The sequence below is a fragment of the Physeter macrocephalus genome, chromosome 14, assembly GCF_002837175.3.
Source record: "Physeter macrocephalus isolate SW-GA chromosome 14, ASM283717v5, whole genome shotgun sequence".
NCBI lineage: Eukaryota > Metazoa > Chordata > Mammalia > Artiodactyla > Physeteridae > Physeter > Physeter macrocephalus.
In genome coordinates, this window is record NC_041227.1 from 126,176,746 (window position 1) to 126,191,628 (window position 14,883).

At 48.1% G+C, this 14,883-nt stretch overlaps 1 protein-coding gene across 1 annotated transcript in view; it reads left to right on the forward strand.

Moving 5' to 3' along the window:
- Positions 1-6,433: 6,433 nt before the first annotated feature.
- The window catches only part of RNF157 (ring finger protein 157), a 57,911-nt gene continuing 49,461 nt past the window's right edge, over positions 6,434-14,883 (forward strand). Inside the window, exon 1 of the mRNA XM_028498874.2 lies at positions 6,434-6,521. Within this exon, the coding sequence (XP_028354675.1) occupies positions 6,434-6,521 (88 nt within the window). The remainder of the gene's footprint in view (positions 6,522-14,883) is intronic.

Sequence of the window (14,883 nt, forward strand, 5' to 3'; positions counted from 1 at the left end):
CGTGTCCCCTGCATCGGCAGGCGGACTCTCAACCACTGCGCCACCAGGGAAGCCCACTAACGATTTTTTTAATTAAAAAAAAAGTTAGCACTTATTGAGCCCCTGCTGTGTGCCAGGAGCTATGCTAGGGCTTTACATAGCTTGTCCCACTGAATGTTCAGACAGCTCTTTGCTGTTCTCATGTTCATTTATAGAGGAGGAAACTGAGGCTCAGAGAGAATGAGGAAATTTCCCAAGACGCACAGACAGTAATATAAGAACTGGGCTTTGGACCTTGTTCTGATTGTCTCCAGAGCCTGATATGCCTTTTGCCTTTGGAAGCTGGGGACATCCTGCATATAAGTACATATCAAGTGCGGTATACAGAAAATTATTCACACAATAGGACTTCTGAGAAAAGAAGAGCCAACTGTGGGCCACGGTTCTCAGAGGCGGCTTCATGGAAAAGGTCAGATTTCAGCTAAGTGGGATTGACCTTGGCACACAGGTGTGGCACAGGCCAGGTTTTTTATGAGCAAACACATGAGCCGGAATGACAGCTGTTTTCAGGGTACGAGCGGGGTTTATTGGGACACAGGGGGAGAAAAGGGCTCGGGGATAAATATCTGTCTTGTGTAGGGTAATAGGGAGCCACTAAAGGTATACGGGCAGTAACATGATGACAGGTGTGTATCAGGAAAGTTAAGCAAAGACTGATTTTTAGAATGTATGAGAGGAGAGAGGGCCAAGATGCAGGCAAACCAGAGAGGAAGCTAATGAAATTGCTAGGCCTCTTTTCATACACAGGTAGCATCTTGGACTATAAAAGGTAACAGTACACGACGAAGCAATATAATAAATATACACCTCATGGTACATAAAAGAGATCTGAGGCTTCCAGCAGAACCACAACAGTAAGTGGTATATCCGTTTATTACTCTGACAGGCTCAACACACGATCTTTGAAGCGTCCCTGATGAAGATAGTAGGTGTCACCTAAATGAACAAGCAATTAGCTCAGGAATAAATGTGTCTTTGTAAACGAAGTCACGGAATTGGCCAATGCTCAGACTTTAGCAGGGAGTGTGTATGTGACACTTTTAACCTGCTTGCTGAGAATCTGATCTAACCCTCCGTGGTGGGTCTCACCGCCTTTTCTCATCTGCCCTTTGGTTCCCGTGCCTGGGAGATGGATGACTGATCTGACCTCAGCTCCAATTTCAGGGGAGAAGAGGGAGTGTGTAGGGAGACTCCAGCTGAGAGAAGTTCCCTGGCTTCCTTATGCCAGCTTGAGCTCAGGATTGGATAACTTCCATGGCAGGACGGTTTATCGCCTTATGCTAGCTTGAGCTCAGGATTGGATAACTTCCATGGCAGGACGGTTTATCGTGTGTGGGCACTGGTATCACAACAGGTGAACATGTGTTTGTGTTGGATTTCTGAACTTATTCCTTGAGTTGATTTGTCCTCTTATACCGGCTCTAGAAGTCAACCTACGTTGCAAAAAAAAAGAAACCAAACCAGCAATACGGGTTTCCCCCAGCGAGGCCCAGTGCACGAAGCCTGGGATCCCTGGGTTCTGAGCCAGGCTGCCACTGGCCTGGCCTTGAGCAAGTCCTTTCCCCTCCCCAGGCTGTAGCTGCCTCATCGGTCAGGTGAGGGGGCTTGGACTAGACGGTCTTCCAGCTTCTTTCAGATCTGATGCTCCAGCCAGGACTTGTGTTGTCAAGAAACCCTGGGAGAAGGAAGAGAATTTGTTCTCAGTTTCTCCCTTTGATTTTCTAAGTAACCGCAGTTGAGCATAGAGGTGTGGAGGCTCTCACCACACTGCCTCTTCCACATTCTGGTTTCTCTGGGTAGCAGGAGACAGATGCTGGGCTTTTTGCCTGCCTGAGTGTTTCCCCAGGAAGAGCAGAGGGGGCAGCGGATCCAAACTGGGCTGAAATGTTAGTGGCGCCTTCTTTCACACTGATTTTATCACACAGCATTTGCAGCCCCAGATGGGGCTGAGCTGAAAACCAGAAGAAGGGCAGGGAAGTGAAGGCAGAAGCGAATGTAACAGAAACGAGTTTACGGGCTCTAGTGTTTGACAGAAACAATCTGGGACTAAAGTAAAGCAAAATAGAACGAACTCTCCTAATTTCTTTAAAGGAGTCCCTGAATGGCATTAATGTCCCAGGTCTTTCATTTCTCCAAATGCCAGATGCCTGAGCAGCAGGGCTGGAGCCAGGGTGAGGCACCTGCATGACACTAACAGTGAGTGCCAACTTCAAGGTCCCACCCCAGGCCCCTCACTCTCCCCACCCAAGCCACACCAGTGTAAACGCTGTCTTTCATTTCAATCTTAATTTGAAAAGTAGATTAAGAAGCTACAAACCCAACTGTAGTCTGAACAGTTCTCCTTTGTTAGAGGCACACAGCTGAGCAGGAAATTAACAATGAAGAATTCACACTTGGCGAGAAGCAACATGTGAAAGGCCGATTGCTGATTGCCTAATGGGAAAGGTTATTTTCCTCAGCAGAGAGCCTTAGGTTGTCAGAGGAACCGTTTGCTGGGTCTCAAAACATTGAGGATCAGCCCCCCCTGACAGCATCAGCCTAGCACACTGATCTGAAGCTGGATGTGAAATTCTCTGCTTGTGCTTTTAGCTTTAATCCACTTAAGCCACGGGCCAAGGACTGAGAAGAGAGATCAGGGGCTGTGTGCTGTGATTGGGCCCATCTTTTGGATACTCAGAACAGCCAGGGTTCTAACCTTCCTGTCCCCCTAGCCCAGGCAGAAGGGCCAAGCAAACAGCCAAGAAGGGGCCTGTCTTAGCTCCTTCAGGTTCCCAAGGTATCCCCTGCTCTGCTGCCTTAGGAGCGCTGTGCTACATACAGGGCAGCGTCCATCAGCTCTTCACCTACAGGCTCTCTCTCCCTCCTGATACAGGAATCTGTGCAAATCTTCAAAATGAGTGGATGTGTTACAAAGGTGGGAAATGCACATCTGAGCTGAAACCAGGACAGCCAAGATGAACAAAATTAAAAGCTCAAGGGGACTAGCTGACCTAGAAATTACTTGTCCCTCTCTTCCCCTCCCCACAGCCTTCTCCTCTCTCCCTTCGACCCAAGGTTGAGAAGAAGGGCGAAGACCTGATAAAATATGTAGCTTTTACCTCCCTGCCTTCCTCGGATGCTTAGAGGAAACCCTGAGACCTTTAAACGCCGGGCTCTCCGCTGGGATTCTCCCGAGGGCTGCACCCACAGCTTGCAAATGGATAGGATGCCTTTGAGGCTATTTACCCTAAGGATGCATGGTATTTGCATGTCATTTCCCTATGTACTCTGCGCCACCCCTCCCCAGACCGTTTGTTCAGGTTAAAAGTATTTTTATGGCTCTCTTGACGGGAGTCATTTCTGGATTTTTCCTCTTGTCTGTGCCATCTTCTCCCTCAGGGCCTCTCCTTGGCCCAGATCTCTGGCAAGGGAGTCAAGAGGCACCAAGGAAGGACACGGGAGGAATGCAGTGGCGGCTCTTCCAAGGGTTTGCCTATCTCGCTTGCACCCTGAGCACCAGTAGAGGTTTTCTTTTCCAAAACTGTAACATTATGTGATTACATTGTAGGTTGTAGACGGTGGGACTCCAATTCCCAGAAAGTCTCTTTGAGCTAGAATTTTCCCTCCTTTTCTCTTCTGTCTCATGACCCTAGGCAGCCTGTTATCATTATCGCTTCTTTTTTTTTTTTTTTTTTTTTTTTTGCGGTCCGCGGGCCTCTCACTGCTGGGACCTCTCCCGTTGCGGAGCACAGGCTCCGGACGCGCAGGCTCAGCGGCCACGGCTCACGGGCCCAGCCGCTCCGCGGCACGTGGGATCCTCCCGGACCGGGGCACGAACCCGCGTCCCCTGCATCGGCAGGCGGATTCTCAACCACTGCGCCACCAGGGAAGCCCTCGCTTCTTTTTTGTTTTTTTAGACTGGGTCTTGATTCACTAATGGCTTCTTCGCAACAGCCAGTGAGGATTGGGCTATTTCACAGACAAGGAAACTGAGGCTTGCTGTGAAGGGCTTAATCCAAAGTTACACAACTGCTTAGGGTCTTCATTTGTCCAACTCAAAGTCCAGTGCTCTTTCTCTGCCTCAGTTTCTCCAACTGTGAAATGGGCTGTTAATAGCACGTACTTCAAAGGGTCGCTGTAAGGGATGGATGCTTTACTATGTGTAACAGTGTCTAAAATAGGGCCTGGCACATGGAGAGGGTTTAATAAATGCCCACTAATGTTACTGTCCTAGGCCTTGTGCTTTACTATCCCGAGCACTGGATTCGTGACTCATTTGTGGGAGGCGGAACCAACTGATACGCCTGGGGAGTGTTATCCAAGATGGGGGACGAACCCGTTTCCCAAGCTCAGAGCAGGCTGAGATGGGACAAGAACAGATCCTTGCAAGCAACGGGATGGAGCTGCCTGATTGAGCCACATCCTGCCTGGCTGTGGCTGGGACAAAGAAACCTGAAGACGTGGGTAAACCCATTACGGGGATGGTGCTCCCTTTACCAAATGCTGAGGGCAGGAAGGACAAAGCCTTCTGAACACAGTCTAAGATTATAAGACATTTTACTCTGTGATGTGCTGAAGGCCTTCTGCTTTGAGGCGGGTCTAGATGACTTGTATTGTCCCTTTACCCAGTAGTTACAAGGTGGGTCTATGTGTGGTGAAAGGAGTATCCAGGAGGTCCCTTCCAAAGGTATGTCCAGAAGCCTTCTAGTGATGAGGGTCGAGGGCTCGGCGGGGAAGGCTCTGAACTCCTCCAGGGAGACCCGGTACTTGGGAGAGGCTGCCCATCTGCTCGTCTGGGCCAGGGACTTGCCCTGTCGCTCAGGCCCTCCTCGGCATCAGTTGAAAAAAATGACAGGGACACGTGTTCTTGCCGTCCTGGGGAACTTGGAGAAAACCAAGGCAATTGGGCGTCAGTATCTTTGTCACCAGGTCTGAAGCTGAAGAGAGGGCCATGAAAACTACAAAAGACAATCAGGAAAGAGACTCTGTGGTATGGCTTTGCAAACCTAATCAAGGGAACTCGAGGCCCCAAACTGTACTGTGTGTAGAGACGCTCCTGAAATCATGTTCTAGCAGCTGAAGTTCTTGCTGATCAGTCCACCCTCTCAGAAAAAAACACCAGACCCACACACACAAAAAATAAAAGGTTTAAAACACAAATGTCGGGCTTCCCTGGTGGCGCAGCGGTTGCGCGTCCGCCTGCCGATGCAGGGGAACCGGGTTCGCGCCCCGGTCTGGGAGGATCCCGCGTGCCGCGGAGCGGCTGGGCCCGTGAGCCATGGCCGCTGGGCCTGCGCGTCCGGAGCCTGTGCTCCGCGACGGGAGAGGCCACGGCAGAGGGAGGCCCGCGTACCGCAAAAAAAAAACCAAACACAAATGTCTGTAATTAAGCTCTGGAGTGACGCCTTCTGCCTGTCCAAGCAACCCACTGTTGTTGGGTGTGTGCTCTTATCCAGAGGAGGCCCTGCTCTGCCTGGCCCACTCGCGTCCCACTGCGTTGACTCTCCTTGCTCGCAGGCCTTTCCAAAGTTTCCGAAAGGTGCAGTCCGGGGTTGAATGTCTTGATCTTACTTTGGCTTGATGGTCCCCTAACTTCAGGGCTACATGAGCTGCCCAAGGGACCCATAGAGAACATGTATAGCTTTCTGCGCTTTGAAAGGAGCTAAGTGACAGGGATGGCGACCTCGCCCTAGCGGGTCCCCAGCACTCACCAATCTCCCCGCCCCCTGGGAGCCCCTTTGGGGCTGAGGCTCTGGGGGCGGGAACCCACCCGAACTGCCCCGGCTGGGGGACTGGGGTCGCCCCTCTGCGGGGTTTCTGACCATTGGCTTTGGCAGATGCTGAGGGGTGGGGCTGGAGAAGGCTTCCTCCGGGCCGGGAAGCCGCGTGCGCTTTTCGGATGTTGGGGGACAATGGTGACCGAACTCCCGGCCTCGGCCTGGCGCGCGGCGAGGAGGCGGCTCCCGTGCGGTCACCTGACGGGGTCAGCGGGCTCCGCGGGGCGACGCGTCCTCGGCCCCTTCAGCCCGCGGAGGCCCGCGAGCCCCGGGCCGGCCTCGCGAGCCCGGCCGCCGCTCCGCCGCGTCCCGCTGCCCATTGGCTGGCGCGGCGCGGCGCGGCCGCTCCCGCCCCGCCCCGCCATTGGTCTTGGCCGCCGCGGTCCCCGCGCGCGAGCCGCCGCTGACATCACCAGGCCTGAGGCGGCGGCGGCGCCCCCGGCCCAGCCCGCAGCCCCCCTCGGCACAGGCGCCGCCGCGGGGCCCGGCGGAGGATGGTGCGCGGCGCGCCGGGGGCTCCCCGCCGCCAGAGCCGCAGCACCGAGGCGGAGCCGTCCGCGGCGGGCAGCCGACCCCCGCATCGGGCGCGGGGCGAGCGGCCGCGGTGAGGCGCCGAGGGCGGCGCGGGCGCAGCGGCCATGGGGGCCCTGACCAGCCGGCAGCACGCGGGCGTGGAGGAGGTGGACATCCCGTCCAACTCCGTGTACCGCTACCCGCCCAAGTCCGGTGAGCACGACCCGGGGCCGGGAGGAGGTCGCGGTGCTCCCACGCGAGGGCTCCGGGGGTCCCGGGGACGCAGAGGCCGACGTCACTGCAGAGCGATCTCGGAGGGTGGGAGGTGTTGGAGGAGGTCTGGAGGGGTGCTTTCGGACCCTTGGCCGGGTCGCCGGAGTGGGCAGTCCTTCCGCCGGGGGACGGGAGCGGCCCCCACGCAGTCGGTCCTGTGACAGAGACGTGCGCTCGGGGCACTGCGGCTCCGGAGGGGCGGGGTGTCCGCGGCGCAGGCCGGGTCCCCGCTGGCCGCAGCGCTGCGTCCCTTCCTTCCCGCCCGGTGGCCTGTTCCCCTCGGGAGCTGAGGGTTAGGTCGGGCGGGCTTGGCATCCGAAGCAGGCGCCTGTGCCAGGTGCTGGCCCTGGTGGCCTCCGGAGAGGGAGGGACAGACACAGGTTTAAATTAGGTTTCTCAGGGGAAAGCTCCCGTCGCCTGCTGGAGGATGGAGGCCGAAAATGCGTTGGCTGTACTGGTGCTTTTTAAGAGGCTGTCGGAAGAAAGAAGGTGTTTAACAGAAATGTTAGGGAATCTAGTATCAGAGTCACTCGGGTTGCCGCTTTGCCAAAGTAGTGGCAAGCCTGGTTTTTGGAATGAGGATAGCTCTGGGACAGGGCACAGGTATTTAAAATGTAGAGAAGTATTATGTTTGTTTTCAGAATCATTAAAAAGATAAATGTCTCCAGCCTCTGGGTTGTAGCATAAATATTGGAAGTGGAGAATTTTGACAGCACAAAGAGGATGACTAGTGGATTTAGCACCAGCCAATTCTGAACTGCTGGCGCATGACCTAACTCTCTGCTCTTTATTTTTCCTTGCTTTTCTCGAGACTTCTGGGGACCCATGGCTAGCATCTTCTCTTTGGCTTAGGACCTGATGAGGATTTTCGTGATCTTGGAGAGATGTCAGAAGTGCAGCAGGAGAATAAAGACATAGTAATGAGATGAGCTGGTTTCTCAGCAGTCTGTCCAGTTTGTGCCAGCCCAAAGGAGGGAACAGACAATGAACCTGCACCCTGCAGAGTGTCTGCCAGAGCTGTGTTGCTCACCGATTTGTGCCAAAGAGTGAATCCTTGCAGAGATGAATATGCTTAAGAGCTGCTTTAGAACAGTCTAAGATAAAGCCATGCATCATTAGTGTTTTAATAAAGCTCTAGCTGATTATGACTATATGAAACCTGTGCTAAAGGAAGCATGCATTTTGCTTTTTAGTAGACAAAAATATGCACAAGTGTTGTGGATTTTTCTTTTCTGAAATCACTTAGCTTTTATTGCTCAGAATATGGAGAAGGTTTTGCTGGCTTGGAGTTTGCAGTAGAATCTGCTGCCTCAGAAGAGTATTCACCCCTCCTTCACTTACGGGAATAAGCAAAGGTAAAGCACTGGAGGGCTAGTCCTCAAAGAATATTAATACAAGTATGAATCTTGAATGATGATAAGCAAAGGATAATGGACCAAACTAAAACTTTTCTTAACCAACACCCTCCATACCTACAGTCTTAAATCATCCTCTCCACTCTGTCAATCTTTTAAAAGTTTTACCTAATGGTAACTCTTTTTTTTTAAATAAATAAATTTATTTATTTATTTTTGGCTGTGTTGGTCTTTGTTGCTGCGTGCGGGCTTTCTCTAGTTGAGGCGAGGGGGGCTACTCTTTGTTGCAGTGCGCGGGCTTCTCATTGTGGTGGCTTCTCTTGTTGTGGAGCACGGGCTCTAGGCACGCGGGCTTCAGTAGTTGTGGCCCACGGGCTCAGTAGTTGTGGCTCGTGGTCTCTAGAGCGCAGGTGGCATGTGGGATCCTCCCGGACCGGGGCACGAACCTGCGTCCCCTGCATCGGCAGGCGGACTCTCAACCACTGCACCACCAGGGAGGTCTCTGGTAACTCATTTTTAATCAGAGCTTTTCCATGAGAGAAATCTTTGTAGCAAGTGGACCAAATTATGTATGTTGAAGATAAAACACAGAAAATAGGAATCAGAACATTCATGTCCCAGTCAGCAAATCCTTGTGTACGTGAAAATATGCTGTAGTCTAGAGGCATCTCCTATCCTTCATCTGATCTTTAGATTTACCTGACTCTTTATTGGATTATAGTATTTTATTTTATTTTTTAAAATTTATTTATTTATTTGGCTGTGCCAGCTCTTATTTGCCGTGTGCGGGATCTTTGTTGCCGCGTGTGGGATCTTTAGTTGCGGCATGCAAACTCTTAGTTGGGGCATGTGGGATCTAGTTCCCTGACCAGGGATCGAACCCAGGCTCCCTGCACTGGGAGTGTAGAGTCTTAGCCACTGGACCACCAAGGAAGTCCCTGGATTATAGTATTGTAGACCCAAAGGAACCTTGCAGAGAATTTGGCCCCAGACCCATTCATTTCACCGGTAAGAAAACGGAGGCCCAGAGAAATGAATTGGTAAGGCCAGGGTTACCCAGCAAGTTAGTGCTCTTCTTACAAAAGCCTCTGCCTTTTTCAAGGAATTGAATTTGAACTTGTCCTTGATGGTTTGTGGAATGGAGGCTATTCTGCATCAGAATTGAGACAAAACTCAGAGGCCTGTCTCCCTGTCAAAGAATCAGACTGGGTTGATTTTGAGGCCTCCCTATCTTGAGTACGGAAAGTAGAACAAAGCAAATAGCAGAGTCAGTTTTCTCCAGGTGACTAAACTGGCTGAGCTGAGACCGCCCTCTGGCTCACTGGAAAGTCTCTGTTACTCGATGGCCTTGGAGTAGTTGTTTCAGCAAGCGCATGGTCATCTGTCCCTGTAATGATGGTCACAGTGCCCAGAAGAAATTCCTTTTTCTTTCCTGTTTTTTTTTTTTTTTTTTGGCTGCGTTGGGTCTTCGTTGCTGCGCGCGGGCTTTCTCTAGTTGCGGCGAGCGGGGCTACTCTTAATTGCGGTGCGGGCTTCTCATTGCGGTGGCTCCTCTTGTTGTGGAGCATGGGCTCTAGGCAGGCGGACTTCAGTATTTGTGGCACGAAGGCTCAATAGTTGTGGAGCACGGGCTTAGTTGCTCCGTGACATGTGGGAACTTCCCGGAGCAGGGCTTGAACCCTTGTCCCCTGCATTGGCAGGCAGATTCTTAACCACTGTGCCACCAGGGAATTCCCTCTTTTTTGTATTTTTAAAGGAACCCCTTAGTTTTGTATGCACATTGAACTAGAAACATTTTAAAAAGTATTGAGAACAGCCGATTTCATGTTGGAACTTGGGTTTACAGCTTTTTTTTTTCTTTAATAGAGATAGGTGAAAATAAAATAGCCTAAAATTATTTAGAATTATTTATTTTTTTGAATAAGTAATATAGTCACATGGTTCAAAGTTTAAAAGAATGAAAAGGCATACAGTGAAAGTCTAGTTCTCACTGCAGCTGTTCATCCACCCAGTTCCTCCCCGTACACCTCCCATACCTATGTAACCACTTTCTGGAATTCTTCCAGAGTTTCTTGTGTAAATACAAGCATAGCATGCTACTTAGACTGCTCTGCACCTTGTTTTGTATTTGTTTTGTTTACGTTCAAACATATTGGGGATCTTTTTATATTCTCCATGTTCGAGAGGGTTTTTTGTTGTTGTTGTTGTTCTTTTTTTAAACAAAACAGCTGTATAACATTCCTTTGTGTGCACATGCTATCAGTTTTTAACATAGTCTATTGGTGAACATTTGGGAGTGGTTTTTTTTTTTTTTCAGTCTTTTACTATTGCAAACAATGCAGCAATGATTAATGTTATACATATGTTCTTAGGTGATTTTTAGCTTTGTTAATAAATACATAAATATTAATCATTTAAATAGCAGAAGGTATGATGGGAGTTTGTTTCTGTAGAGTATTTCTACATTAGCATAGAAAGCTATTTATAGCACTGTTCTGCATTTGGTCGTGCCTTTGTAATTTTTGAGTTAGAAACCATACGTGCTTTTAAATCCTTCTCTGAGATCTTTGCTTCTTTCAAAGCCCATGATCGTTGGTTCAGCAAAGTTAGGGCTTTGCTGAGGTGGTTGTTTTTATGCGCGTAGGCCCGACTTTTGAAAGGGGTCCCCATGTTGATAAGAGTCATTATTTCTGTTTTCTCTGTCCAGGAAGAAATAGGCATACTATAAAGACAGTTTAATCCATTTTAATTCAGTACCTGATAAATCTAGTTCATTTTTTTGCTTACATATTTGAGCAAATTGGAAAATAGGAGTAATTCATTTTGTTCAGATGTTAGGAGGGAAACCTATTATAAAAATTCAGAATGGTAATCAGAGTCCTGAGCAGCTAACATCATCATTTTCCAAATTTTTGTTATATTGGAGTACACATATGCTTGTCAAGTGGATCTGTCCTAGGGCAGAACACATTTCTAAAGCGTGGGTACTAAGTCTTTGCTAATCAAATAGTCATAAAAGTTTCTCTTAGCTTTTAGGAGCATCAATTAAATATGTTTCGAAACCAGGGGCTTTCAAAGATGGAACTTACTGCAGAATAAAGAATTATTTGGTTCTGGCACATTTTGCTTGATACGTTAACTAAAATTAAGTAGGTTTCTGAAATTCATAGTAAATACATTTAATACCATAAAAAATGTAAAGGTTCTTCCTTTTAATGATGGAGTCATCAAGATCAGGAGTTCAAACGCTAGTATTATTATTATTTTTTTAAATAAATTTATTTATTTAACTTATTTATTTTTGGCTGTGTTGGGTCTTCACTGCTGCACGAGGGCTTTCTCTAGTTGCGGCGAGCGGGGTCTACTCTTTGTTGCAGTGCGTGAGCTTCTCATTGTGGTGGCTTCTCATTGCAGAGCACGGGCTCTAGGCGCGCGGGCTTTAGTAGTTGCGGCACATGGGCTCAGTAGTTGTGACTCACGGGCTCTAGAGCACAGGCTCAGTAGTTGTGGCACATGGGCTTTGTTGCTCCGCGGCATGTGGGATCTTCCCGTACCAGGGATCGAACCCATGTCCCCTGCATTGGCAGGCGGATTCTCAACCACTGAGCCACCAGGGAAGCCCCAGTATTATTTTTGAACACTTAAAACGTGGTAATTCTTCTACTTTCGAAACCTCCAGTATTTTTGCTTTATTTGTGCTTTACTTCATTAAGAGCAGACTGATTTCTTTCACTTCTTGATTTTGTCTTATGATTTGGGGCCTTTCATTTACTTATATGATGGTGGTTGTGTTCTTTTGTTCTTTAGCATCTCTTTTCTCTTTCTGTTTATTACCATCAGTGCACATTCTTGGGCACCTGCTATGTGTATATCATGCGTTGTGCTGTGCACCAGTGTATAGATTCTGATCCTGTGATTTTGATGCCTATGGCAATCAGCAGGATAGAAGCCGTCAGAATCAACTTTGTAATTCATGATGTGGGTCACAGAAGGGAGGATTAACAATATAAGCTATCTGATGGCTGTATCAGCCAGGGTTCTCCAGAGACAGAGAACCGATGGGAGATATATACATATAATTGGCCTCCATTATTGTGGGAGCTGGCAAGTCTAAAGATTGTAGGGCAGGCCAGCAAGCTGGAAACGCAGACAGGAGTTGATGTTGTATTCTTCAGTCCGAAATCTGTAGGACAGTCTGCCAGATGAGAAACTCAGGCAGGATTTCTGTTAGTCTTTTTTTTTTTTTTTTTTTTTTTTGTGGTATGCGGGCCTCCCTCTGCTGCGGCCTCTCCCGTTGCGGAGCACAGGCTCCTTACGCGCAGGCTCAGCGGCCATGGCTCACGGGCCCAGCCGCTCCGCGGCATGTGGGATCCTCCCAGACTGGGGCGAGAACCCGGTTCCCCTGCATCGGCAGGCGGACGCGCAACCACTGCGCCACCAGGGAAGCCCCTATGTTAGTCTTAAAGCAGAATTCCTTTTTCTCCAGGAAACCTCAGTTTCTGCTCTTAAAGCCTTCAGCAGATTGGATGAAGCCCACCCACATTATCAAGGGTAATCTATTTTACTTAAAGTCAACTAATTATAAATGTTAATCACATTTACAAAATATCCTCCGCAGCAACATCTAGATTAGTGTTTGGACAAACAGCTGACCACCATAGCCTAGCCAAGGTGACATAAAAATTAACAGTCATAGCAGCTTCTTTTTTTTTTTTTTTTTTAATAAATTTTTTAATTTTATTTTTATTTATCTTTGGCTGCGTTGGGTGTTTGTTGCTGCACGTGGACTTTCTCTAGTTGCGGCGAGCAGGGGGTACTCCTCATTGCAGTGCGTGGGCTTCTAATTGCAGTGGCTTCTCTTGTTGTGGAGCATGGGCTCTAGACGTGTGGGCTTCAGTAGTTGTGGCGCACGGGCTTAGTTGCTCCGCAGCATGTGGGATCTTCCCAGGCCAGGGCTCGAACCCATGTACGCCGCGTTGGCAGGCAGATTCTGAACCACTGCGCCACCAGGGAAGCCCTGGCTTCTTTTTTTTTTTTTTGGCCATACCCCAGAGCTTATGGGATCTTAGTTCCCCAGCCAGGGATTGAACCCACGCTCTCAGCAGTGAAAGCACAGAGTCCCAACCACTGAACTGCCAGGGAATTCCCAGTGGCTTGTTATTATTTTTTAAAATAAATTTATTTATTTATTTATTGGCTGCGTTGGGTCTTCGTTGCTGTGCGCGGGCTTTCTCTAGTTGCGGCGAGCGGGGGGCTACTCTTCGTTGTGGTGCGTGGGCTTCTCATTGTGGTGGCTTCTCTTATTGTGGAGCACAGGCTCTAGGCATGCAGGCTTCAGTAGGTGTGGCACGAGAGCTCAGTAGTTGTGGTTCACGGGCTCTAGAGTGCAGACTCAGTAGTTGTGGTGCACAGGCTTAGTTGCTCCGCAGCATGTGGGAACTTCCTGGACCAGGGCTCGAACACGTGTCCCCTGCATTGGCAGGCAGATTCTAGATTAGTGTTTGGACAAACAGCTGACCCACTGAGCCACTAGGGAAGTCCCCCCAGTGGCTTCTTATTTTAACAAATTATTCTTGCTAAATAGGTTCTGAGCTCAAGTTTTTAGTTTCTGAAAGAGTGCTTGTGCTGGGAAAACATATTTTTAAAAGTCTAAAAATTGCAGTCTTTAAAAATCATTATTTAAAAATTATGCTCCTTCCTGGACTTCCCTAGTGGTCCAGTGGTTAAGAATCCGCCTTCCAATGCAGGGGACACGGGTTCGATCCCTGGTCGGGGAGCCAGGATCCCACATGCCGCGGGACAAGTAAGCCTGATAGTCACAACAAAGAGCCCACATGCCATATGAAAGATCTCGTGTGCCACAACTAAGACCTGATGCAGCCAAAAATAAATAAATAAAAATTACACTTCTTCCAAAATTTCAGTGCTTATCATCTAGTATCAAAGGTAGAATGCAGGCATACAGAGATAAATAAGAATACAGAATATACCATGATCAGGGATCTATCTCAGGAATGCAAGGTTGGTTTAATATCTGAAAAATCAATCAGTGTTAATACACCATATTGGTAGACTAAAGAATAAAAACTACATGATCATCTCAATAGATGCAGACAAAACATTTAACAAATCCAACACCTTTTCAAGATGAAAAACACTCAGCAAACTTGGAATAGAAGGGAACTTCCTGAATCTGATACCAGGCATCTACAAAAAGCTCATAGCTACCACTATACTTAAAGGTGAGATACAGATGCTTTCCTGCTAAGATCAGGAAGAAGACAAGGATGTCTGCTTTTGCCATTCATTATTAACTGGAGATTCTAACTAGTACAGTAAGGCAAAACAAACAAACACATTTTTAAATAAATTTAAGGCAACCAGATTGTAAAGAAAAAAGTGAAACTGTCTTTATTCATAGATGACATGATCCTATGTATAGAAAATACCAAAGATTCCACAAAAAAACCTACTAGAACTAAAAAATGAGTGAGGAGCGTTGCAGATACAAGATTAGATCAACACACAAAAATCAACTGTGCTTTTATATACAAGCAATAACCTGAAAATGAAATTAAGGAAACTATTGCTATTCCCAGTAGCATCTAAAAGAATACAGTTCTCAGGAATAAATTTCACACAATAAGTATATGATTTGTACAATGAAAATTCTAAAATGTTGTTGAGATTGATGCTTTAACTAAAAAAGTTTAAAAGATCTAAATAAATAGACGTTTCATGTTCATGGAATGGAAAACTCAATATTGTTGAGATGCCAGTGTTCTCCAAATTGATCTGACAATTGAGTACATTCTCTGGTAAAATCCCAACAGACTTTTTTGAAGAAATTGGCCGGCCAATTCTAAAATGTATGTGGACATTCAAAGGACCTAGAATATCCAAAACAATTTTGAAAAGGAAGAACAAACTTGGAGGATTTTCACTAC